This window comes from Bos javanicus, chromosome 22 (assembly GCF_032452875.1).
Source record: "Bos javanicus breed banteng chromosome 22, ARS-OSU_banteng_1.0, whole genome shotgun sequence".
Lineage (NCBI taxonomy): Eukaryota > Metazoa > Chordata > Mammalia > Artiodactyla > Bovidae > Bos > Bos javanicus.
Window position 1 is genome coordinate 37,461,801 of NC_083889.1, and position 23,775 is coordinate 37,485,575.

The 23,775-nt window shown below is 44.7% G+C and overlaps 2 protein-coding genes across 7 annotated transcripts in view; one reads left to right on the forward strand and one right to left on the reverse strand.

Annotated features, from left to right (window-relative positions):
- The first annotated feature begins 4,567 nt into the window (after positions 1 to 4,567).
- PSMD6 (proteasome 26S subunit, non-ATPase 6) lies at positions 4,568 to 23,152 on the forward strand. 2 transcript variants are annotated; one of them, XM_061396505.1, is made up of 8 exons: positions 4,568 to 4,813; positions 5,462 to 5,667; positions 8,342 to 8,487; positions 8,745 to 8,964; positions 9,073 to 9,181; positions 19,394 to 19,562; positions 22,735 to 22,812; positions 22,950 to 23,152. In XM_061396505.1, exons 1-8 carry the CDS (start codon positions 4,669 to 4,671, stop codon positions 23,044 to 23,046), a joined length of 1,170 nt encoding a protein of 389 aa, XP_061252489.1. In that variant the 5' UTR covers positions 4,568 to 4,668; the 3' UTR covers positions 23,047 to 23,152. The 2 variants fall into 2 exon arrangements, with proteins under 2 accessions (XP_061252489.1, XP_061252490.1); XM_061396506.1 differs by lacking the exon at positions 4,568 to 4,813 and adding an exon at positions 4,820 to 5,006.
- The window catches only part of ATXN7 (ataxin 7), a 163,447-nt gene continuing 160,030 nt past the window's right edge, over positions 20,359 to 23,775 (reverse strand). For all 5 annotated transcript variants that reach the window (XM_061396501.1, XM_061396503.1, XM_061396502.1 and 2 more), the window contains 3 exons: positions 21,616 to 23,715; positions 21,028 to 21,115; positions 20,359 to 20,852 (listed from right to left, as the gene is read on the reverse strand). The gene's annotated coding sequence lies outside the window, so the exon portion shown is untranslated. The remainder of the gene's footprint in view (positions 20,853 to 21,027; positions 21,116 to 21,615; positions 23,716 to 23,775) is intronic.

Genomic DNA, 23,775 nt, shown 5'->3' on the forward strand with positions numbered 1-23,775 from the left:
GCTTTACAATATTGTGATAGTTTCTGCTGCATTGTGAAATGAATCAGCCATCCGCACACACAGATCCACCCTCTTGGACCTCCCCACCCCGACCCTCCCACGCCTCTAGGGCATCACAGAGCCCCTGAGCGGAGCTTCTTGTGCTTTATCGCAGGTGGCCACTTTTTTACACAGAGCAGTGTATTCCTCTCCCAATGCATCCCACCCTGCACTTCCCCGCACCACATCCACATGTGGGTTCTCTATATCTGAGTCTCTGTTCCCGCCCTGCAAATAGGTTCCTCTGTACCATTTTTCTGGATTCCATGTATATGTGTGAATACACAATGCTTGTTTTTCTCTTTCTGACTTACTTCACTCTGTGTGACAGACTCTGGGTCCATCAACGTCACAACAAATGACTCCGATTCAGGGAACTTGAACTTGAAAAGGATCACACCATGCTAGCTGTTCTGTCAAAAAGAGCACAAGGAAAGATGCTGAGAGAACAGCTAGGAGACCACAGTGATCCGGGTGATGGGATGGACCAGGGTGTTCACAGGAGAAATGGAAAGTGGTCAGACTCTGGATAGATTCTGAAGTGTTACAGTCAGATTTCCTAGTGAACTGAGAGGAGAGGAGAGGAGAGAGAAAAAGAGATACCAGGGAGAATCCACTTCCTGCTCCAGTCTTCCTGTAGTTTGCTAGGTGAGGCTGTCATCCTGAGCGCTCTCTGTTCCATCCCAGGGGTTCCTCTCCTCTTGGTTGGATTCCCGGTTTTCTGGGTAGAGTTTCTCCTCTGTGACTTTCTTCCTGAGAGCGGGTGCATGGGATGTACATTTGAGAGTTTTGTGGGTCTTCCAATGCTCATATTCATTCTGTAATAAAGGCTGAGAATGGGATTCTAGAGTGGAAATCTCTTTGTCTTGATCTTTGAAGGCCTTGTCCCATGGTCTTCTGGTCCACAATGTCACATTTCAGAAAATACAAGTCATTCTGATTCTTACTCCTTTCTAAGTGACCTTTTATTTCACTATTTTTTTTTTCAAGTGATGGCCATTCTATTCTATCCTATTCTTGGCTGCACTGCAGCTTGTGGGATCGTAGTTCCCCGACCGAGGATTGCACTCCGGGCCACGGTAGTCAAAGTGCCAAGTCTTAACCCCTGAACCCCCAGGGAATTCCCTTTTCTTTTCTTTGAAAACCTTTGGAATTCTCTCTTTGTACTCAGTGTTCTAAGTTTTCAGAGAGAGGTATCTTTAAAAAAAAATCCGTGTTGCTGACTGCTCAGTGGATTCTTCCCACCTAGAGATGCCCTGTGCTTCAGCTCTAGAATATCTCTTAGTTTCTACTATTCTCTCTTTCTCAGACTCTTGTTCAGGTGGTGGCTGTCCTGACTGCTACTGTCTGAACACCCTCAGGGAGTTTCCCACTTCGGATTCTCCAGGAGAAAACAATTTGCCTAACCAGCTCGAGTTGAGACAAACCAAATGAGTCATGAACTTCCAACCAGCCAGTGTGTCAGTTTCCTTCAGCTTCACTTCATCGGATCAGCTTTGGGTCACGTGACAGAGGGGTACTCCTGAGAGGCATTTGGGGACAGGCTTATTTCATTCAGATAGAGATAGTTGGAGATATTCTTTGCTGTCAAATCTTTGGTTCAAGTAATAGATCCTGGGCTAGATTTTTTTTTTTTTCCCAAGTAAGTTGTAAAAATATTTTAAATATGATATACATTTCTCTTTATATGAACATTCTAGATGGATCAAAGATTTAAGTGCAGAAAGCGACAAAGAACAAAAGAGAAAAGCATCAATATGCCAGAGGAAAACACGGGTGAATATTTTTTAAACCATGGTGTTGGAAAGGTCTTAATAGGACTTGATAATGCTATCAGGGAGCATAAAGGAAAAGAATCATAAATTTAACTATATAAACATTATAAACATCTATGTTTTAAAAATTCATTAAAAATGTAGAAAATGACTATAGGAAATTTTGCATTTCTTGACAAGCAGTTATATCCTGAAGATATGAACAGTGCTCAGAGATCAATCAGGAAGATTATGTAGAGGAATTGATGAAGCAAGGTAGGAGTTTAGCAAATGGGAAAATACAGGTCAGCACAAATGTGAAAAGAAATTCAACCTCATAATAAGAGAAACGTAATGGAAAGCAAAACATGTTTTGTTGCTGAAGATTAAAATGGGTGAAGAAAAGGTCTTGGCAGAGAGGGAAACAGGCTCTCTGTTTAATGTTGGTGGGAATGTGAGATGGTATCTAATTTTTAGAAAAATAATTTATATAATCCTTATCTACTATGTCAAAATATAAAATGTACAGACCCTGTTAATTAACAGTTTTACTTCTAGGGATTTGAGGTAAGGAATAACAAACCAAATGTGGAAACATATGCACATAGATGATCAACTTGATGGTATCTGAAAATGAGAGTGAGAAAATGAAAAATATTCAGATGATAGGAGTTACGGATTGAAAGAGGAAAAGCTGGCACATACAAGTAATGGACTCCTGTGTAGTCATTAGAGGTGATGATGTTAATCCATATTTACTGGCATGAAAAGACATCTACCCTACATGGTGAGTGAACAAAGCAGTTCATAAGGTACACGTTCAAAATGAGCCTATTAATATGTAACCTAGATGGGTTTCAGTGGAACTAAGTGTCTTTAGAATGTAAGCTCCATGCAGACAGGGCCCACATTTTCTTCACTGCTGTGTTCCCAGAGGCTATGTCTGTCCTGGTACTTTGCAACTGTGCAATGTTTGTGGAATGAATGAATGAAAGAGGTTTACAAGGTTCTTGGTGCTTAGGGTGCTTAGTCGCTCAGTCCTGTCTGACTCTCTGCAGTCCAATGGACTGTAGCCTGCCAGGCTCCTCTGTTCTTGAGATTTCCCAGGCAAGAATACTGGAGTGGGTTGCTATCTCCTACTCCAGGGGATTTTCTCAACTCAGGGATCGAACCCCTGTCTTTTGCGTCTCGTTTGCTGGCAGGCAGATTCTTTACCACTGCACCACCTGGGGAGCTCCAGAAGGTTAGCATGGAGGAGTGTTGGCGATTTTTTCTGTGCTCTCAGCATTTTCCTTGTCATTTGAGTTGCCTTCAAAATATTTATTTTTTTACCAAAAACAGACACGATATTAAAAACATATGGTAATGCCTTCTGCTGGTGAGAATGTGACGGTTCCAAATGGTTCAGTGGCTGTGTAAACGGTTTAACTCTCTCTGAAAAGCATTTAATATTCAATATCTGAAAATCACAAAGCATGTCTTCTTTGTGCCGATCAAACCTGAATGGGAATTTATGCTAAGGGGAAAAAAGTGTAAAATACAAAATACCCTGTGCATTCCAAGGTGTTCACCTTGGTTTTTATAATAGGAAGATAACAACCTTAGACAACCTAAAGGCATTTCTAATGGAAGGAAGAGTAAAAGTAAATTACGGAAATCCACTGGGTGGAATTTCACGTAACCTTTACCAGTACTGAAGACTGTAGCAATATGAACAAAAAGAGGCTGAAAATATAGTCATGCAACGATTTAAATTATGAATAAACATATGGTGCTATGGTGTTAAGACTGGAATCTGGGAGCTACTTTCTGAGAAGCATGGAAGGAACATGGATTTTAGACTCTTGGTTGATCATGTTCCCTAACTTATTTGTGCTTTGTTTTTCTTATCTACAAGATGGGGTAACAGTACTACTTCCTAGTGTTAAGAGAATTAAAATGAGTTCCTCATAAAAGTGAAAGTCTTCACAGATATAAAGAGAACAAACTAGTGGTTACCAGTGGGGAAGAGAATTGAAGGGTGTTTCAGGAGAGGGGAGTGAGAGGGACAGACCATTAGATATAAAATAAGCTACAAGGATCTGTTGTACAACATGGGGAATACAGCCTATTTTTTAAAAATAATAACTATAAATGGAGTCGTTGTTTAATTGCTAAGTCACGTTTGACTCTCTTGCCACTTAATGGACTGCAGCCGCCAGGCTCCTCTGTCAGTGGGATTTCCCAGGCAAGAATACTGGAGTGGGTTGCCATTTCCTCCTTCAGGGGATCTTTCCAACCCAGGGATCAAACCCACATCTCCTGCATTGCAGGTGGATTCTTTATCGTTGAGCCACCCGGGAAGCCCACTGTAAATGGAGTATAACCTTTAAAGCTTATATAATATTGTACAGCAACTATGCTTCCATATCTTTTAAGAAATGGGTATAAGAAGAAGGGTGAAAGGGGAAGAGTAGGGCCTAGACAACTGCAGTCGTTTTTTGTTGTGGTGGTTACTGTTGTTGTTATTATTATATTTTCAAAATCCTCAAGATTGCCAGCCTCTATTAATCACAAACGGATTGGAAAGTGAAATAGCTAAAAAATGGAGGGAGAAAGAGGTTCAGGAAATCCAACTTTGGAGGTGGGGACCACCCTCCCTGGGACTCTCCTGAGAGGCGGGGAAAACCGCGGGGCCGGGGTGGGCATATACGGGAGTGTCCAGCAGGGGGCGCTGCGGGCGGAGGCGGAGCTGGGACCGGAAGCCGGGCTGGAGGCGTCCCGGTGCAGTCGGGGTCTCCTCCTACTTCCGCCGCCGCCGCCGCCGTCGCCGGTCTCGGCTGAGTTGTCGGCTGTGAGTTGCCGTCTGTTCGGAACCGCTGCTGTCGCCGCCGCGATGCCGCTGGAGAACCTGGAAGAGGAGGGTCTGCCCAAGAACCCGGACCTGCGCATCGCGCAGCTGCGCTTCCTGCTCAGCCTGCCCGAGCACCGCGGGGACGCGGCGGTCCGCGACGAGCTGATGGCAGCCGTCCGCGATAACAGTGAGGCCCGCGGGAGCGCCGAGTCAGCGGCCTAGGCCCGGGCGGCCCCGCGCTCCCCAGCCTGAGGGGTTTACCCCGACGGGGACCCCGAGATCAGACCTGGCTTATCCGCACCTCGGGGCTTTCATTTTCTCAGCACCTCCAGGCTTTCAGAGTGGTGTGCGGCTCTGTGCGCCTCCCGCCTTGGGACCAGGTTGGGGGTATCCCGAGTTGTTGAGCACCGAGCCAGAGACAGGGCTTATTGTCATTAGCGACTGGTCTCGGGGACGTTAGCATTGCCGGTGGAGGGTAAACTTGGCATCGGTTCCTTTTGCCCTTCCCAGTAGTGATGGCAGCGGACGCTATAGCCTTAAGTGCACGGGTCTGAGGTGTTTGTGGCTATAAACAAGCTCGCCCTTTCTCTCAGTACAGCAGCCACCGAGAGGCAGACCAAGGGTTGCCCTATCCCCGGCCCTAGGAGAGGGCGGCGGTGACAGGCCTGGTCCTGATGTTGGCCTCCCAGTAGCAAGCACCTCGTGGTGCCCAGCCCTTTCCTGCTAATGGGCAGGGGTCCGGCGGACGACCTCACAGCTTGTGTGGGAGGAAGAAGATGGGGGGTAAGCACTTAGGTAAGCACGCCTAAGTCACACCCCTCTTGCTCTCTCTCAGACATGGCTCCTTATTACGAAGCCTTGTGCAAGTCCCTGGAGTGGCAGATGGACGTGGACCTGCTCAACAAAATGAAGAAGGCGAACGAAGACGAGTTGAAACGTTTGGATGAGGAGCTGGAGGATGCAGAGAAGAATCTGGGGGAGAGCGAAATCCGAGACGCGATGATGGCAAAGGCTGAGTACCTCTGCCGGATAGGCGACAAGGTGGGTGAGGTGGTCTCTCCTGTCTGTGTAGCCTGAAGTGGGCACTGTTCAGGGTCTCATTTTAAACATTAAGTACCCTCTTCCCAAAACTGCACAGGTAATCTGCTTACCTGAACTAGTGAATAGTGCAGAAATGAACGAAGAAAAAGTTAATGGTTTTCTTGCTACACTGTTCTCTCCTCGGCCCCCCAGACAGCAGCCAGGTGTGTATTCTTCCCCATCTCTCCTTGTGATTCAGAGAAGTGCGTGTGCGGACATGCGTGTCTGCTGATGTTGCCAAACTTGGATGTTTCCGTAGTTTATTTTTGTAGCTTGTCTTGGTTGGGAAGCACTGGTTCTGGTGCTTCCCAGAACCAGTGCTTTACGCAAGTAATTGTCTGTTTGTAAGAAACTAAAATCTTAGGGTTAATGCTGAAGTTTTATTTGCTCTTTCTTTTTTTCTGCCTCCTGAGAGATTATCTTTTTAATTCTCTTCTTGTACGTTTGTAGTCACGTGTAGGCACTTGTAGAAATTGGGCAGTATTGGTTTAAAAGGGATTGGTTTAAAGTGTATCGAAGTGTACTCATGCTGTGCTGTTTACTTTTTCTTTCAAAATTCTGTCTGGGTGACCGTCCATGTTAGTGCTTAGCTCTTGCTCATTCTGGTTGACTGCTGGTTAGTAGTCCGTTGTAGCAGGGTGATGCTGTGCTGTATTTAACTATTCAGTGGTTGGACCCCTGTGGTGTTTTCAGCTGTTTTTGCTAAGATAAGCTGCTGCTGTAAAACTGTGCTTGTGTGTGCCTCTGTGTACATATGCTTGTGTCTCTCCAGCGTGTACCCTGAGATGAAATCTCAGGGACAGAAAACAGTCCTTGTCTTAGTATCTGTGACTGTTCTTCAGCCCAGCAGCCAACCGAACTTATGCTATCGGCGTAAGAGGGGCACCTGCAAGTATTGGGTCTTTTAAATTTTTTAACCTAGTTGTTGTATAATAGTGGTTAAGAGGATGGGCTTTGGATGTCCTTGACTGTAAGCAGTGTACCCTGAAGTGTTGAGATAATGGATAACATGGCATTAACTTTAAAAAATTGAGTACTGTGGACTCTTGGATCAGATTGCCTGAGTTCTGTTTCTGGCTTCAGTAATCATGATTTACTTAACTGGATGAGTTTCCTCAGCTATTAAATAGGAATAATGATAGTTCCCAGGGGCACAGGAGTTAGACTAGTACCTTGGCAAAGTGCTGAAATGTTAAGTGATCTGAACTGTTATTTATTATTTGATTTAAATTTAAAACAAGTTTATTTTTTTCCTGCTGACTATAGATTTAAGATCTGGTTATTGTAAAAGTTGAAAAGTACAGAACAGTTTAAAATATAGCTAATATAGTTTGAACAGGATGCAGTATTATGAATGAATGAGAAATGTCAAGCTTTTGATTCAGGCCTTGAGGAATTCCAACAAGGATACGCTGGAATCCACATTTTGTCCGTTGGTGGTCTTCTAATAACATAGTCCATGTCTATGCAATAGCATTCTTCTAAAATGAGGAGTTTTCCTCGTTCCTCCGTTTGTTGTTTGTCTAATCTTTATTTACTGTTGGCATGCTGCATCTTTGCTGCTGTGTGCGGCTTTCTCGAGTTGCAGCGAGCAGGGGCTACCTCTTGTTGTGGTGGCTTCTCTGGAGGAGCGTGGACTCCAGGGCTCTCCGCCTCAGCAGTCGTGTCGCACTGGGCTAGCTGCCCTGTGGCACACGTGGATCCTCCCAGACCAGGGATCGAACCCGTGTCTCCAGCATTGGCAGGTGGATCCTTACCCACTGCGCCACCAGGGAAGCCCTACTTTGTTTTTAATATTTTATTTTATTTACTAAATGATCGACTTGGTGGATTTTTCTCACTGTACTGTATTGATTATAGTCATTATTATTTTTGGTGGTCAGTTTGTTATAGATTTGTTAGTGTAAGTTCCTTTAAGATGGTTTCTTTGTCCTTTTGACATGATCTCATTGGTCTTCCCTATTTTCTCATAAAACAAGATGTCACAGGCTCACGTCGTTTTCTTTCTTCTTTTTTTCTTTTTTGTTTTTTGTTTTTGGTTTTTCTGGCCACGTCACACAGCATGTGGGATCTTAGTTCCTCAGCTGGGGGTTGAACCCATACCCGCAGCAGTGGGAATGCAGAGTCTTAATCCTAACTGGACCACCAGGGAAGTCCCACATATTCATATTTTTAAAGCAATGAAAACATTTTATTCCACAATGATTTGAGATGGAATTGTATATTTAAATAATCAGTTGCATTCTAAGTGATTAAGGTAAAATTTTTTAATACTCTTTAGTTTTTAGGATTGATAATTTACAGGAAAGTAAAAGTAGCATATTGTAATTGTTAGAGGAAAAATATTGAATATATAGAACAAAGAAGAATACTCAAACAATGGTGAATAAGTTATGAATGTGTTTTTTCCCCCTAGAATATAAGTATATGCTTAGACACATTTGATGTATTTCTTACACTTTATACACGTGGAGAGAATAGTAACCACCCAGCTTCAACAGTTACCATCTCATGGCCATACTCTTCTGTCTCCACGCCTACCTCTCCTCCCACTTTTTGCTTAGAAAATCCTAGACAGCTGTAGCTTTCAAAACATTTAACCTTTTCTCACCTGTTCGCCTTGTTCTCTTGACAGGAAGGTGCTCTGACAGCCTTTCGCAGGACCTATGACAAAACCGTGGCGCTGGGTCACCGACTGGATATTGTGTTCTATCTCCTTAGAATTGGTTTATTTTACATGGATAATGACCTCATCACTCGAAATACAGAAAAGGCCAAAAGGTACGTTTTAGTGGTGGGGGTATATTCCCTCTAAGTTACGATGCGATGAATAAGAAATTGATAGAAGAAATCTGTTTCTTTTGTTTCCAACTAGTACACTTGGTCAAATAATTAATGTACTTATTTAGGAAACTATTCTCTTTATATATTACTTTTTGGTTTAAGTTGTGACAAGTTGTTCTCTCTTTCATAATAATACAAAGCTTGCAAAAAGCACTGTTTATTTCCAGATTATGACTTTTGTTTTAATTTTATAGCTTGATAGAGGAAGGAGGAGATTGGGACCGGAGGAACCGCCTAAAAGTATATCAAGGTCTTTATTGTGTAGCTATTCGTGATTTCAAACAGGCAGCTGAACTCTTCCTTGACACAGTTTCAACATTTACATCCTATGAACTCATGGATTATAAAACCTTTGTGACTTACACCGTCTATGTCAGCATGATTGCCTTAGAAAGACCGGATCTCAGGGAAAAGGTAACGACTGAGTCTTTGATACTCATGTTTAGAGAATACACCATGCTTTTCCAGAATAAATAAACCATAATCATTGAAGCATACATTTGTTCTTTGAAAAACCCCTAGGTGATTAAAGGGGCAGAGATCCTCGAGGTGCTGCACAGCCTGCCGGCCGTCCGCCAGTACCTGTTTTCACTCTACGAATGCCGTTACTCTGTTTTCTTCCAGTCGTTAGGTAAGGATAGAGTTGTTCGTTCGGGCTGTCTTCATCTTATTCCTCACTCTGTCTGTGGAGAACCTTAGATGATTTTTCACATATATGAAAAATACAGTGTGCAGAGATAGCTGTTGTTCTTTGGTCAGCGTGCCTAATCTTTGTCCATTCTTGTTTAGACGCTGATCAAATATCTTTTTGTGTGGTCCACAAGGTAAGATTGATGGTTACATTTTTTTAAGGATTATTTAACAAAACAGAACACAGAAAAATGCATGACAGTTCTGCGGCCTCACCAGCTAGAGAGATCAGCTGTCTGGTTCTCTGCCGAGGAAGTATGCCTGACCCCTGAGCACGAGTGAGCAAGTGGTTCTAAGCATTGAGTGTTTTGGCGACTGATGTATGGGAATTTGACTCTCCTTTCAATTGAGTTAGCTGTGCATTAGCTGAGTCTTTGTGCTGATTTGCAAATCATTTTCAAGGGATGTTGGTTGAGAAAATGTGTTGAATGTGTTTGTGGTGTTCAACCCAGGGTTCCTTCCCAGATTTTCCTAAAACTTAAAACAACTTGGCATTGATAATTCTCTTGTCTGCTGCAAGTTTCGGAAGGTATTTGGTTAATATAAATAGGCAGCATTTACAAAACTTGGGAAAGGAGGACTCCAAATGATGATCTTTTACTTTCGAAGTGGGTGTTGGCCCAGTGCTTATGGCGTGCTTTCTCCATGCCTAGAAAGTTCGGCTGCCTTGTGGGAATTCACGTGTCTGTGCTCAGTCACATCTGACTCTGCAACTCCATGGACTGTAGCCTGCCAGGCTCTTTCTGTCCATGGGATTTTTCAGGCAAGAATTCTGGAGTAGGTTGCAATTTCATCCTCCACAGGATCTTTCCAACCCAGGGATCGAACCTGTGTCTCCTGCATTGGCAGGTGGATTCTTCACCACTGAGCCACCTGGGAAACCCCATGGGGATTCATACTCCCTTTTAGGCAGCGTGGGAACAGGGAAGGTGTGGAAGGACCTGTGTGGTCCTATCTTCTCATGTTGGCCCACACAGTTGGAAGTGTGGAATTGCCCTTCTCCCTTTTTTATGGCTATGGATCCCATGGTCTGTATTCTGCTCAAATGTGGAGCTTTCTCCTTATTCCTTTGGCCGAAGAGGTTTTTAATAAACCCTTTGTCTGCGTTCCTGGTGCTCTTATTTCGTGCCCCATCTATTGACAAGGTGTGCAACCACACCAGTGCTTGCAGAACATCTTCATCACCCAAAAGATGCTCTGTACCCATCGGCAGTCACCTCCCCTTCCTGTTCGCAGCCTCTGGTCTTTCTGTCTCCATGGATTTGCTTATTTCGGACATGGCGCATAAATGGGTTTACACAGAGCCTCGTGCTCGGCTCCTTCTGCCAGCATGCTTTTGCTGTCACCTGTGCTGTAGCCTAGAGCAGAGCTTCATTCAGTTTACAGCTGAGTGACACACCGCTGCATGGAGACAGGGTTTTACTTATCCATTTATCAGGTGATGGACGTTATCATAAACAGTGTTGTAATGAATGTTTATATACAAGTTTTCGTATGGACACAGTGTATACTTTCTCCTGGGTGTATACCTAGTAATGGAATGGCTGGGTCATATGGTAACTATTTGAGAAACTGTTTGAGAAACTGCCAGACTGTTCTCTAGAGCAGCTACGCCGTTTTACCACCAGCAGCGTGTGAGTCCCAGTCCCATCCCCCCAGCCCCCACCATAATACATGTTAATTGTGTGTTTTTTTTGATTATAGGCATCTTAGTGGGTGCAGTGATACATGATGGTTTTGAATATCTCCATGTGTTTATTGGACATATGCCTTGTTTTGAAAACAAATTATTCTGGGATGCTTTATTACAGTTTTTCTCTACTGCTACCCAGAGTTATTAGGAGCAGACCTTACTTTTTTTTTCTTTGTAATGATCTTGACACGAGCACAGTGCCTGTCTGTGTCATTAAGTGCTTCGTGAAAGTGTCTGTAATTTGAGACACTTGGGATATGTACCAAATTTACTCATTTCCCAGATATTTAAAAATTTAAAAAAAACTTCATTGGAGTGTAGTTGGTTTACAGCGTTGTGTTAGTTTCAGCGGCACAGCAGAGTGACTCAGTCACACACATATTCACTCTTTGTTTATTCTTTGCTCATACGGCTTATCTCAGAATACTGAGCAGCGCTGCCCGTGCTGTCCAGCAGCCCTTGTTGGTTTACTGTCTTACAATAGTGTGTGTGTTCTTCCCAAGCTCCTGGTTTATCCAACCCCCCCCTTCCCTTTGGTAACCAGAAGTGTCTATGCTAAGTCTCTTGCGTCTGTTTCTGTTTTGTAAATGAGTTCATGTACATCAGTCTGTAGACTAGACCAGTAAGTGATCTCATAGGCTTTTTGTCGTTCTTTGTCTGACTTCCTTCGCTTACTGTGATCATCACCAGGGCTATGCATGCTGCTGGAAATGACATTAACTCATCCTTTTCTTCGGCTGAGTCATACTTCATTGTACATGTATGAAACGCTCGCTTGAGCCATCCATCTTCCCTGGAGCTTTTGGGTGCTTCCTGTTGAATTCAGTTCAGTCGCTCAGTCGTGTCCGACTCTTTGCGACCCCATGAATCGCAGCATGCCAGGCCTCCCTGTCCATCACCAACTCCCGGAGTTCACTCAGACTCACATCCATCGAGTCAGTGATGCCATCCAGCCATCTCATCCTCTGTCGTCCCCTTTTCCTCCTGCCCCCAATCCCTTCCAGCATCAGAGTCTTTTCCAATGAGTCAACTCTTCGCATGAGGTGGCCAAAGTATTGGAGTTTCAGCTTCAGCATCAGTCCTTCCAAAGAACACCCAGGACTGATCTCCTTTAGGATGGACTGGTTGCTAGTGTAAATGGTGCTGCAGTGAATGCTGGGTGCACGTGTCTTTCTGAAGTGAGGCTTTTCTCCACCTCAAGGCCAGGAGTGAGAGCAGGTCATGGGCAGCCTGTGTTTAGTTTCTTTAAGGAACCTCCATGTGTCCCTTCTGGTGACTGTTAGCAGTTTCCATTGTGCCCCGAAAGCATAGGCAGGTTCCCTATTCTCCGTGCTCTCTCCCACATTTACTGTTTGTAGTCGTTTTTTTTTGTTTGTTTGTTTTTTTAAGCTTTTTACTTGATTTTGGAGTTGAACTAATGACTAAGATGTGACTGTTTCAGGTTCACAGCAGAGCAGCTCTGGCATCCGAACACGTGTATGCTTCTTCCCCACACTGCTGTTCGTAGTCTTTTTGATGATGACCAGTCAGACTGGTGCTAATTATTTCTTGAATAATTAGCAATATGGAGCATATTTTCATGTGCTTTCAGAAAAGGGTGGGGGGGAAAGGCAGTGTTTATCTTAAGCTGATCGCTTAAGATTGACTTGTTGAAGGTCCAGCATGCTTTGAATTGTTTTTTGATTACCTGCCCTAGGCCATTGCTTAAAGGGCAGGTGTCCTTTACAGCCCAGCAGGCCTTGTGAATTTGAAGAGTTGCCAGTATGCGCTGGGCTTGCCAGGTGGCTCAGCTGGTAAGGAATCAGCCTGCAATGTGGGAGACCTGAGTTTGATCCCTGGGTTGGGAAGATCCCCTGGAGAAGGGAGCATCTACCCACTCCAGTATTCTGGCCTGGAGAATTCCATAGACTGTATAGTCCATGGGGTCGCAGAGAATCAGGCACCTGAGCGGCTTTCCTTCTGGCTTGTTTTCAGGTGTTGTTGTGGGAAATGTCCACATGGTGGCAGCACTTCTTCACGCCCCTCTCGGGTTCCTTGGGCAGTCAGAGCCCTGGAGAAAAGTCGTGTTCCAGGGTTTTTGATAAAAGTGCAATGCACCACAGTTCTGGTCTCATGACTTCCCCCTTATGCTGCACCCCCCACCCCCCCCCCCAAGAGAAATCTCAAGCCTTCCCCAACCTGCCCTGCTGAGGGTGCTATGGTACTTAGGTGGGGTAACTCAGGAAGGAGGCTGGCGGTAGGAACCGCACCCCCAGGAGACTTAGAGACCAGGTGACACTGAGAGCTCTTTCAGCCCAGAGGGTCCACCATTCTGGGGTGCACTAGGCGTGGTTGAGCTCTAGGAGGGCCCGCCTGGATCTGGAAATTGGGGTCCCATCCACAGGGGACCAGGCACTCAGGGTCCAGACGGGGCTCATTTGCTGGTACATCCTCCCTAGCTCCCTCAGCCCCAGCCCAGTCCAGCCTTGGGTCCCAAGGCTGCTCAGGCTTCAGGGGTGTGACTGCAGCCCAGGTCCCCGGGCCTGAGGGGAATACTGTTGATATTTCTGTTGTTTTCTTTTTAAATTCTATTTTTATTGTATACTGGAGTAGAGATAATTTACACAGTGATGTTTGTTTTTGGTGTTAAGCAACCTGGTTCAGTTACAGAGATACGTACATGTATTCCTCTTCATATTCTTTTCCTATCTAGGTTATTACAGAGTGTTAAGTAGAGTTCCCTGTGTTATTTATTAGGTCCTTGTGAATTACCTATTTTACATATTGTTGTTCAGTTGCTAAATCATGTGTGACTCTTTGCCACCCCATGGACTGTACCACACCACATTTCCCTGTCCATCACCATCTCCTGGAGTTTGCTCAAACTCATGTCCATTGAGTTGGTGATTCCATCCAACCATCTCCTCCTTTGTCGCCCCCTTCTCCTGTCTTCAGTCTTTCCCAGTATCAGGGTCTTTTCCAGTGAGTCAGCTCTTCACATCAGGTGGCCAAAGTATTGGAGCTTCAACATTAGTCTTTCCAATGAATATTCATTGGAGTTGGTTTCCTTTAGGATTGACTGGTTTAATCTCCTTGCTGTCCAAAGGACTCTCAAGAGTCTTCTCCAGCACCACAGTTCTAAAGCATCAATTCTTTGGTGCTCAGCCTTCTTTATGGTTCCAACTTTCACATCCGTACATGAATACTGGAAAAAGCATATCTTTGATCATACACACCTTTGTTGGCAAAGTGATGTCTGTGATTTTTAATATAGGTTTGTCATAGCTTTCCTTCCAAGGAGCAAGCATCTTTTAATTTCATAGCTGCAGTCACCATCCACAGTGATTTTGGAGCCCAAGAAAATAAAGTCTGTCACTGTTTCCACTTTTCCCCCTTTTATTTGACATGAAGTGATGGCACCCAGTGCCATCATTGTAGTTTTTTTAAATGTTGAATTTTAAGCCATCTTTGTCACTCTGCTGTTTCACCCTTATCAGGAGGCTTTTTACTTCCTCTTTACTTTCTGCCATTAGAGTGGTACCATCTGCATATCTGAAGTCGTTTATATTTCTCCTGGATATCTTGGTCCTGCTGGTGGTTGATCCGGTGCGGCATTTCGCATGATGTACTCTGCATGTAAGTTAAATAAACAGGTGACAGTGTACAGCCTTGTCATACTCCTTTCCCAGTTTTGAACAAGTCAGTCATTCCATGTAAGGTTCTAACTGTTTGTTCTTGATTTGCATACAGGTTTCTCAGGAGACAGCTAAGGTGGTCTGGTATTCCCATCTCTTTAAGAATGTTCTGCAGTTTGTTGTGATCCACACAGTCAAAGACTTTAGCATAGTCAGTGAAGCAGAAGTAGATGTTTTTCTGGAATTCCCTTACTTTCTCTATGATCCAGCGAATGTTGGCAATTTGATCTCTGGTTCCTCTGCCTTTTCTAAACTCAGCTTGTGCATCTGAAAGTTCTCAGTTCACATACTGCTGAAACCTACTTTGAAGGATTTTGAGCATTACCTTGCTAGCGTGTGAGATGAGTACAACTGTGCGGTAGTTGGAGCATTCTTTGGCATTGCCTCTCTTTGGGATTGGAATGAAAACTGACCTTTTCCAGTCGTGTGGCCACTGTTAAGTTTTCCAAATTTGCTGGCGTATTCAGTGTAGCACTTTGACAGCATCATCTTGTAGGATTTGAAATAGCTCAGTTGGAATTCCATCACCTCCACTAGTCTGTTCATAGTGATGCTTCCTAAAGGCCCACTTGACTTCACACTCTAGGACGTCTGGTTCTAGGTGAGTGATCTCACTATCGTGGTTATCTGGGTCATTAAGATCTTTTTGTATAGTTCTTCTGTATATTCTTGCCGCCTCTTCTTAATGTCTTCTGCTTATGTTAGGTCCATACCGTTTCTGCCTTTGATTGTGCCGGTCTTTGCATGAAAGCGTCCCTTGGTATCTGTTAACCGGTTTTCAGGTTGTTGTTATAGGAAACGTCCACAAGGCGGCAGCGGTCCTCCATGCCCCCCTCCAGTTTCTTGGGCAATCGGAGCCCTAGAGAAAGTTGTGTTCCGGGGTTGTAGATTAGAGTGGAATGTGCCAGGGCTCGGGTCTTTTGACTTTTTCCCCCTTCTCCTGTACTCCCCAAAATCCCAAGACCTCCGTGAACTGTGCTCCTGAGGGTGCTGTAGTACTTGGGTAGGGCAACTCCAAGGAGGGAAGCTGCTGGTGGGAGCCTCACCACTGGGAGACTTGGAGACCAGGTGACAGGTCAAAGCTCTTCCTACCCGGCGGCTCGACCGTAATCTGGGTGTTCTAGGCTTGACTGAGCTCTCGGAGGGCCCCCCCTAGATCTGGAGATTGGGGTCCCATTCACAGGGGACCAGGCACTGAGGGTCCAGGGGAGGGGGACTCCATTGCAGGCACGTCTCCCCCATTCCCTCAGCTCCACCCCAGCGCTGCCTTGGCAACAGGCTGCTCAGGCTCCAGGAATGTGACCGCGTCCCGGGTCACCCAGGCCTGCAGGTAATACCATGGACATCTCTTTTCTTTTTAAATTTAAGTACTTTTTGTGTGCTGGAGTAGAGTTGATTTACCCAGTGGTGTTTTTGGTATGAAGCAAACTGATTCAGTTACATGATACATATGTGTATGCTTCTTCAGATTCTTCTCCTGTCTAGTTATTACAGTGTTGAGTTCTCTTATACAGTAGGTCCTTGTCAGTTATCTGTTTGTAAAATACATGTAATATATTACTGTGTGTGTGTAAACCCCAGCCTCCTAATGTATGCCTCCCCTCCCCCAACACACCTTTCCCCTTTGGTAACCAGAAGTTTGTCCTAGTTATCAAAGTGTGTGCGTCTTTGTGTTTTGTGAATGAGGTCCTCTGTATGGACTTTGATATTCTACCCATAAGTGATATCATAGGCTTTTTGTCCCTCTGACTTCCTTCACTTAGTGTGATCATCTCCAGGTCCATCCACGTTGCTGGTGAAGGCATGAGTTCATTCTTTTTTGTGGCTGAAGGAACATTCCATTATGTGTATGTACTCATATGTATCTGCTCCTCTGCTGACAGGTTGCTTCCCTGTCCTGCCTGTTGTAAAGTGCTGCTGTGAGCACTGGGGTGCATATATCTTTTCCGATTATGGCTTTCTCCACATATATATATGCCCACGAGGGGAACTGCTGGATTATGTGGTAGTTCTCTGTTTAGTTTTTCAGTGAAGCCCATATCCTGCTCCATAGTGGCTGTTGCTAGTTTACATTCCCACCAACAGTGTAAAAAGGTTCCCTTTCCTCCACACCCTCTTCAGCATTTATTGTAGACATTTTGATGATGGCCATTCAGATCATGGTGAGGTGATGCCTTATTGTAGTTCTGATTGCATTTCTCTGATAATTACTGATGTTTCTTGTGCCTCGTGGCCATCTGTATTTCTTCCCCTGAGAAATGTCTATTTAGATCTTCTGCCCCCATTTGTTCTTTTTTAGCTGCTAGGCATGTGGGATCTTCTCTGACCAGGGGTCAAAGGCTTGCCCCTACATTGAGAGCACAGAGTCTTAACCGTGGACCACCAGGGAAATCCTGCCTGTTTTGTGATTGGGTGGTTTGGTTTTTGACCGAGGGCTGCAAGAGCTGTTTGAGTGCTGTGGAGATTAACTCCTTGTAGGTTGCTTTGTTTGCAAATGTCTCCCATTCTATGGGTTGTCTCTTCATTCTGTGGTTTCTTGAGGTGAAGGAGCTTTTAATTAACTCCTGTTTATTTTTTACTCTAGGAGGTCATCAAAAAAGACATTGCTGTGATTTATGTCAGAGAGTGTTCTGTTTTCCTACATTTAGGTCTTTGATCCATTTTAAGTTTATTTTCGTGTGTGGTGTTAGGGAAGGTTCCAGTTTCATCCTGTCACACGGAGCTGTCCAGCAGCACTTATTGAAGAGACGGTCTTTTCTCCATTGTATGTTCTTGCCGCCTTTGTCATAGATTAACTGGGCATAGGTGTCTGTTTATTTCTGGACTTGCTTTCGTGGTCCGTTGACCTGTCAGCACCACGCTGCCGACTACTAGCCCCGTGGTGCGCCCAGTACGTTTCTTGCACTAAAGCCCATGTTACTGCCATTTCTTTGCAGTGGCTCATTGTGTTTTCCTGCCGAGTAGCGTTTCGATGCGTGTGTGTCACAGTCTGCTGCCTACTCAACCTGCAGGCGGGGTGCAGGCAGAGCGGCCCTTGGGCACCCCTGGGACGGCGGGGCCAGGCCTGGGACCGCCCTCCATTTCCCAGGCATTTTAAACGCAAAGGACAGACAGGTGAATCTTTTGACAAGTTACCATTTGTATCATTTACCGTCTGCTCCTGTGTAGTGAGATATGTAGCATTTATTTGGCTTTGTAATAAGCTTTTTTGCTTTGCTAAGTATTCATAGACTGTGTACTTTGAAATATTTTACTTGAAAGAGGAAGTAACATCCTTTTCTGGGTAAAACCTAGTTTTCAGAAGTTTACAAATAAACCGAGGTGAGAAAGTCTTAATGTCCAAATTCGTATTACAAATTACACAGAATTGTTCCAGAATCATTTTAAGATAGTTATATATCCTCCCAGAACTTCTGTTCATTACATACTTGGAAAATTGGAAAGTAGCAGTCACCCCAAAACCCTGAGGTTTTCTGTATATGTGGAAAATTTTCTAATGTATCACATAAAGAAGAAAGAGGCGCTCTATCCTTGGCTTGCCTGGGCTCTTTCTCTTGAGGCAACCGCTGAGCTCAGGTTCCAAGGGCATTTGTGTCCAGAGACACAGGCACGAAGCACCATTAAATATACGTAGGTGTATTTTACACACAGGTTTCTAAGTAGCTTTTTAGGATTTTTAAGTACCTTTTTCTCTAAAATATAACGAGTATTTCTTCATGTCTCCGTACATATAGCTGGGCATTGGGTCAGTAAGTATTTTTAAGTGTCTCTCATGCGTGGGAGAAGGAAATGGCAACCCACTCCAGTGTTCTTGCCTGGAGAATCCCAGGGCGGGGGAGCCTGGTGGGCTGCCGTCTGTGGGGTTGCACAGAGTTGGACACGACTGAAGCGACTTAGCAGCAGCATGCGTTGGACACTGTATACGTAGCGGCAGATCTAATAGGCGGACCTCCTTGGAACTGCCAGTTAACCTTTCTTCAGCACCTTAGTACGTCAGTGTATTGAATTCTGTATTTTCTCCGGCTGTGCCTCATCCTTTGTTAGGCCTTTCAGTGGCTAACTGGCCTGGGCGCTGTCATTGCCCTTCTCTCTACCTGTATTCTGTTATCAAGTACACATGCATGGCAGGGATTTCCAAACGTGAGTCTCCAGCCCCAAACCTGCCAGCGAGCACCAGACTCAGGCCTTGGGATCTTCAACCTGGATATTAGTAGGAGAGTCCATCTCCACCTCGCCAAAGTGTAACGTTTGAATCTCTCCCCACCCCACCCAAAAACTCAAAAAAGGAGAAATTCTCCAAGGATTTTTATCTATTCTAGCCAGAAATAAGTATACGCTAGACTCCTTGCTCACCTTCCCTGTCTGCATAGCTGTCCCCCTGCTACCCTCTGAACCCGCCCTCCTCTCTGTTCCAGGGCTGAGCCGGGCTCTGCCTGCTGCGTCTGTGTTGTCTTCGGTCACTATTCAAGTTTTATTTTCATGGAGCTTGTTGTTATTCTGGGAGGCTGCCTTGTTTGTTCATTTCTCTCTTCTTCCCCTTGGAAACTGAGTTGCTGTGGCAGCAGAGACCTTATCTTGTGGTTTCCCACCACATGCTCATTACTTAGAATGGTGATAGGTACTATTATTCAGGAAAATGATCGTACTTCTGTGGATTGCTCATTAATATTCTATGTACACTTTATAGATCAAGGCTAGTAATTTTTATCATGTTATAAATCCGCCTTCTAGTTTACCAGTTTATCCAAAGGGAGGTTGTTATACTTTGTCATCTTATTCATTGCAGCTATTGTGGAACAGGAAATGAAAAAGGACTGGCTTTTTGCGCCTCATTATCGATACTACGTAAGAGAAATGCGAATTCATGCGTACAGCCAGCTGCTGGAATCATACAGGTCATTAACCCTGGGCTATATGGCAGAAGCTTTTGGTGTTGGTGTGGAGTTCATTGATCAGTAAGTCTGAACAGCATCGTGTTAGTTTACTCTACAGTTATACCTTTGAATGTGTAAACTTGTACACTGTCTCCACTCGCACACTTTCTCCTTGTGTGTTTCTGCTTTGGTGCTGTGGTAGCAAAGTGGTCTCTGTTACGTCTTGGAGATCCACTCTGCTACGACAGTAGTGACTCTTAGCTCACTGTCTTACATTTCACGTTAGGTCCTAGCTCTTGTGAGAATGCCTTCAATTTTTTGGTTGCTAAAAATCGAAGACTTTGAGCCTTCGATTCAAAGGTTCATCAGATAAATAGGTACTAAGCCCTTACTGTATGGTTGGCATTATTCCAGGTCTGTCTTCATGGAGTTTCATTCTAGTTTTGGGGAGAGTTGGCAAGTATGCACAAAAACGTGTGTGTCATTTCAGATAGAAGTGAGTCTGCAGCGATAATCAGTTGGTGCAGAGAGATGCACAGCTGCAGCCTGGTGGGAGGCGGGCAGGTGGATAGGTGTGCGGGGCCTGGGGTGGGGAGCTGGGACTTTACGTCATCCCGGTGCCCTGGGAGCTGCTGGAGGACGTTCAGCCTGCGGGTAAGTAACAGGGTGTGTCTTCGCACACCAAGGGGACGGGGGCGGGGAACCAGGGCGAAGTAGATATTCAGAGGGGGAGCTGTCCACGTGGCATCTCGTGAGAAGTGGTCCTTCACTGTTAGCTTTGAGGATTAGTCTGCAGTGGCTCACGGTGGTTATATAGTAGTTTCTAATGAAGTTCTAAGGCATTTCATTTTTAAAAGACCATACTCTGTTTAGCCAGTTTGTTTTTTCTAATGTTTTATTACGAAAAATTTCAAACATGGAGAAATTGCTGTATAAATCTTTAACACTGTGTTTGCTTTACCTTATTTTTCACGACTTCAGAGACAGTTACAGACATCAGTACGTTTCATCCTCGGTCACCTTGGCATGCACATGAATATTTATTTATGGGTTAGTTTAGAGTAATATTTACAATCAAACACACAAAGTATAACCAAATTATGGAGCCAGAAATTTCCTCATTCTCTTCCTTTGAAAGAAAAAAGACAGGCTGGGCTCTCCAGGGAGCTTTGGTTTTCTTGGTGAAGTTAAAAGCCTGGTGGTGAGGGCCGATGAGTTGTTCCTCATGGGGTCATACTGGAGGAGCTCACTGGTGAGCAGCACATGGAGAGAGGGCGTTGGTCTGGCTTCTTTCTTTGCTGTTTCTTAACAGTGTGATGGTGGTGAGAAGGCCGTTCGTTGCTCCCTGGGAGCAGGGTGAGGCTCAGCTGTCTGTGGATAAGGTGCATAATGTAGGAAGTATTGTTAGACACGCTGCAGTATGTGGTATTTGAATTATTTCGTTTTTCCCTTCATGTTCTCAGCCCAGCTTTAGAGGCAGAGCTTTCAAGCACACACTGAGCTGTGGTGTTACCTAGAAACGCCTTGCTTTAAATTTGTTTCTTACCTTATAAAATGAGTTTAGGTGAAATCTTTCTGTAAGTTTAAAGAACACTTGTACTTCGTTTTTCCATTTCCTTAGACTCAGTAAGATACTGGTGGAGAAAAGGACCAAGCCATCTGTGAGTAGACACATCTGTTACTGACATATGTAAGGTTAGAAACCATACCCGTGGGCTGTATTGCATAATTTTGGTGGTAGGTGTTTTATCTGGAACTTAGGATGCAACTCTGGTTTTTAGGTTCTCTTCACACAGCAAATATTTGGCTCATTCTTTCTTACCGGACACCTGTATATGAGGCAGTATCTGGGTGGCTTGGAGAAGATGAGTCGTCTTGGGGTATGTTTGATTAGCACACAGGGAGACAACAAAAGCGTAGTTTGGATCTAGGGAATGGGACTTAGGCACCCATTTAGGGCAGGAAGGAGTTAATTTTGTCGTTTCAGAAAGGAGGCTGTGCTGAGATAGCTCTTGGGGGCCTTGAGAGTGGATGTCATTGCATGTCTAAGATTTTTACAGGAACTAGGGTGAATGAGGGCACGTAGGTGGAAGGAGTGGCCCAGACGACTGGAGGGAGCACCAGCCTGGCTTACTGGAGGGCGGCTGTGGCGGCGTGCGCCGGCAGAGCCGCAGCGATGAGCAGGGACAGATAACCGTGGTGCATCTGGAGTCTCCTTCAAGAGTCGAGGGCGTAAACGAAGGGCAGGGGAAGCAGCAGCTGCCCGCGGTCTTAGCTCAGCAGAGGGCACGCTGAGTCCCAGTCTGCTTTCAATGCCTGGGCAGTGCTGCTCGCTGCAGCTTGTCCTAGCTTTCTCTCGAGTTTGCCCAGCTCGCCTGTGGATCTCAGTAGGACTCACAAGGCTGGGGCTGTCCGCTTGCGTAGTTTGCCCTGTGGGCCTCAGACCCAGAACAGTAGTGCAGATGGGTTTCGCAGCTGTGTGAGTACCTGGAAAGTGACCGCAAGTGAGTTTAGAACCAGTGAGCTTTTAAAAAAATGTTCACAGTTTACCTAAAGCCACTCAGTAACATGATTCAAAAACTAACAGTTGAAAGAATGGCTGTTGTAGTGACTAAATCAAATGTATTTTTAATGAGGATAGGAATAGAGCACGCTCTGTAAACATAGAGTTCTTACTAATTTAAGATAAGCTGGTGGCGCTTTGAAGCTAGAAGTTATCTTTTTTTCCTTACCTGGTTTCTGGGATTTGTGAGAGTTAAGCTGCCTTCACATCATTCTCAGCCACGTTTCCCCACCAACTTGAAATGGCACTTTGGGTGTTTCTGTGCTAGGAGCAAGATGGTGTAGTATCGGGGAGAGTCATCTGTCACAATTTTTCTTAATTAGGAGGACTCTTATATGAATCTCTAAATTCAACCTAGTTCTATTACAAATAGGTATTTTAAAGGCGTCAACTTTCCACATATTCTCTCCGGTATTACTGAAAAGTTGTCTTCGTGCAGCTCTCGTAGCTATCTAAGGGTTTCATTTCCCCCACGTCACAGGGCGGTAGACAGACGGAGAGTCTCCACTTCGCTGCTGTTGAGGGGTGTGTTCAATAACTGTCCCCCTTAAGGGGGTCAGCTCAGCTGCTGTGTGTCCAAATATTACCTTGAGTAAAAGACAACTGAATCATGTATTTAGTGCAATTCATTTTTCTAACAGTTCTCTATAAGGCTAATGCTAAACGCTTTTTCCCTTCTCTCTCAATTAGGGAACTCTCCAGGTTTATTGCTGCTGGGAGGCTACACTGCAAAATAGATAAAGTGAATGAAGTAGTGGAAACCAACAGGTACGTAAGTTTCTGTATCATTTGTAATACTTGCAGCACAGGACATTCCTAAAACAGAGTGCCTTCTTTTTAAAGTAGGGCAGCTATCGTTACTGTGACTGCTAACTAACTCGTGTGTTCCCTGGATTTACTTATAGACCTGACAGCAAGAACTGGCAGTACCAAGAAACTATCAAGAAAGGAGACCTGCTATTAAACAGAGTTCAGAAACTTTCTAGAGTAATTAATATGTAAAACCAAATATACAAAGGGTTTTCTTTAGCGCTTATTGGGAATTTTTATAGCTTACTTGTGCCCAGTTGAACTGTGTAAAAAATAAATACTGCATTGTTTCTTTCAACTTACCTTTTTCTTATATACATGCACAGCGTTAAGGATGGGGTCCAGTAATATCACACTTATACCATAAACCAAAGATTCAGAGGATGTAATACTTACAGAGACTACCTGAGTTCAAATCCTGACCCTTCAATAAAACAAAAGTAAGAGATGGCATTAAAACATACAGCATAGGGAATCTTTTCCCACTTAGGGAATCAGAGGGGGTTAAGTGCCGTGGAAAAAGAAACCTAAAACCCGGTAAAGGTGGCAGTGAAATGAGTAGGGCGTGAAGAGCTCTCTGCTGTCGGGTGTCATGGAAGCCTCTCCAGGGAGGTGATTGTAAATAAAGAGGAAGGAGAGACCATCTACACCCCTACTGAGGGGAAGAGAGGCACTGGAGGCTTTCAGCAGAGGAGTGGCCAGGCCGCCTCACCGTGTGAGTGTCAGCACGGCCCGGAGCTGGCTGCTGTGGAACGCCTGTGGAGACAGCGGGAGTTGCTCACAGAGTGCGTCCAGGCTGGCTGAAGGCTCATCTTGATAAGAGCAGTTTTGCCAGAGCAAGAGAATCGCAACAGCATTTTACTGTAAAATCAAGGGGAGAGAAGCATGGGTGAGAGGCTACTAAAAACCTTACCAACTTGG

What these genes read in the sequence shown, in the direction of transcription:
- PSMD6 (XM_061396505.1), top strand. Translation starts at nt 4,669, where the DNA reads ATGCCGCTGGAGAACCTGGAAGAGGAGGGTCTGCCCAAGAACCCGGAC. An exon ending in GACCGGATCTCAGGGAAAAG is followed by an intron (nt 8,965 to 9,072) that starts GTAACGACTGAG and finishes AAAAACCCCTAG; the next exon opens with GTGATTAAAGGGGCAGAGAT. An exon ending in TGTTTTCTTCCAGTCGTTAG is followed by an intron (nt 9,182 to 19,393) that starts GTAAGGATAGAG and finishes TATTCATTGCAG; the next exon opens with CTATTGTGGAACAGGAAATG.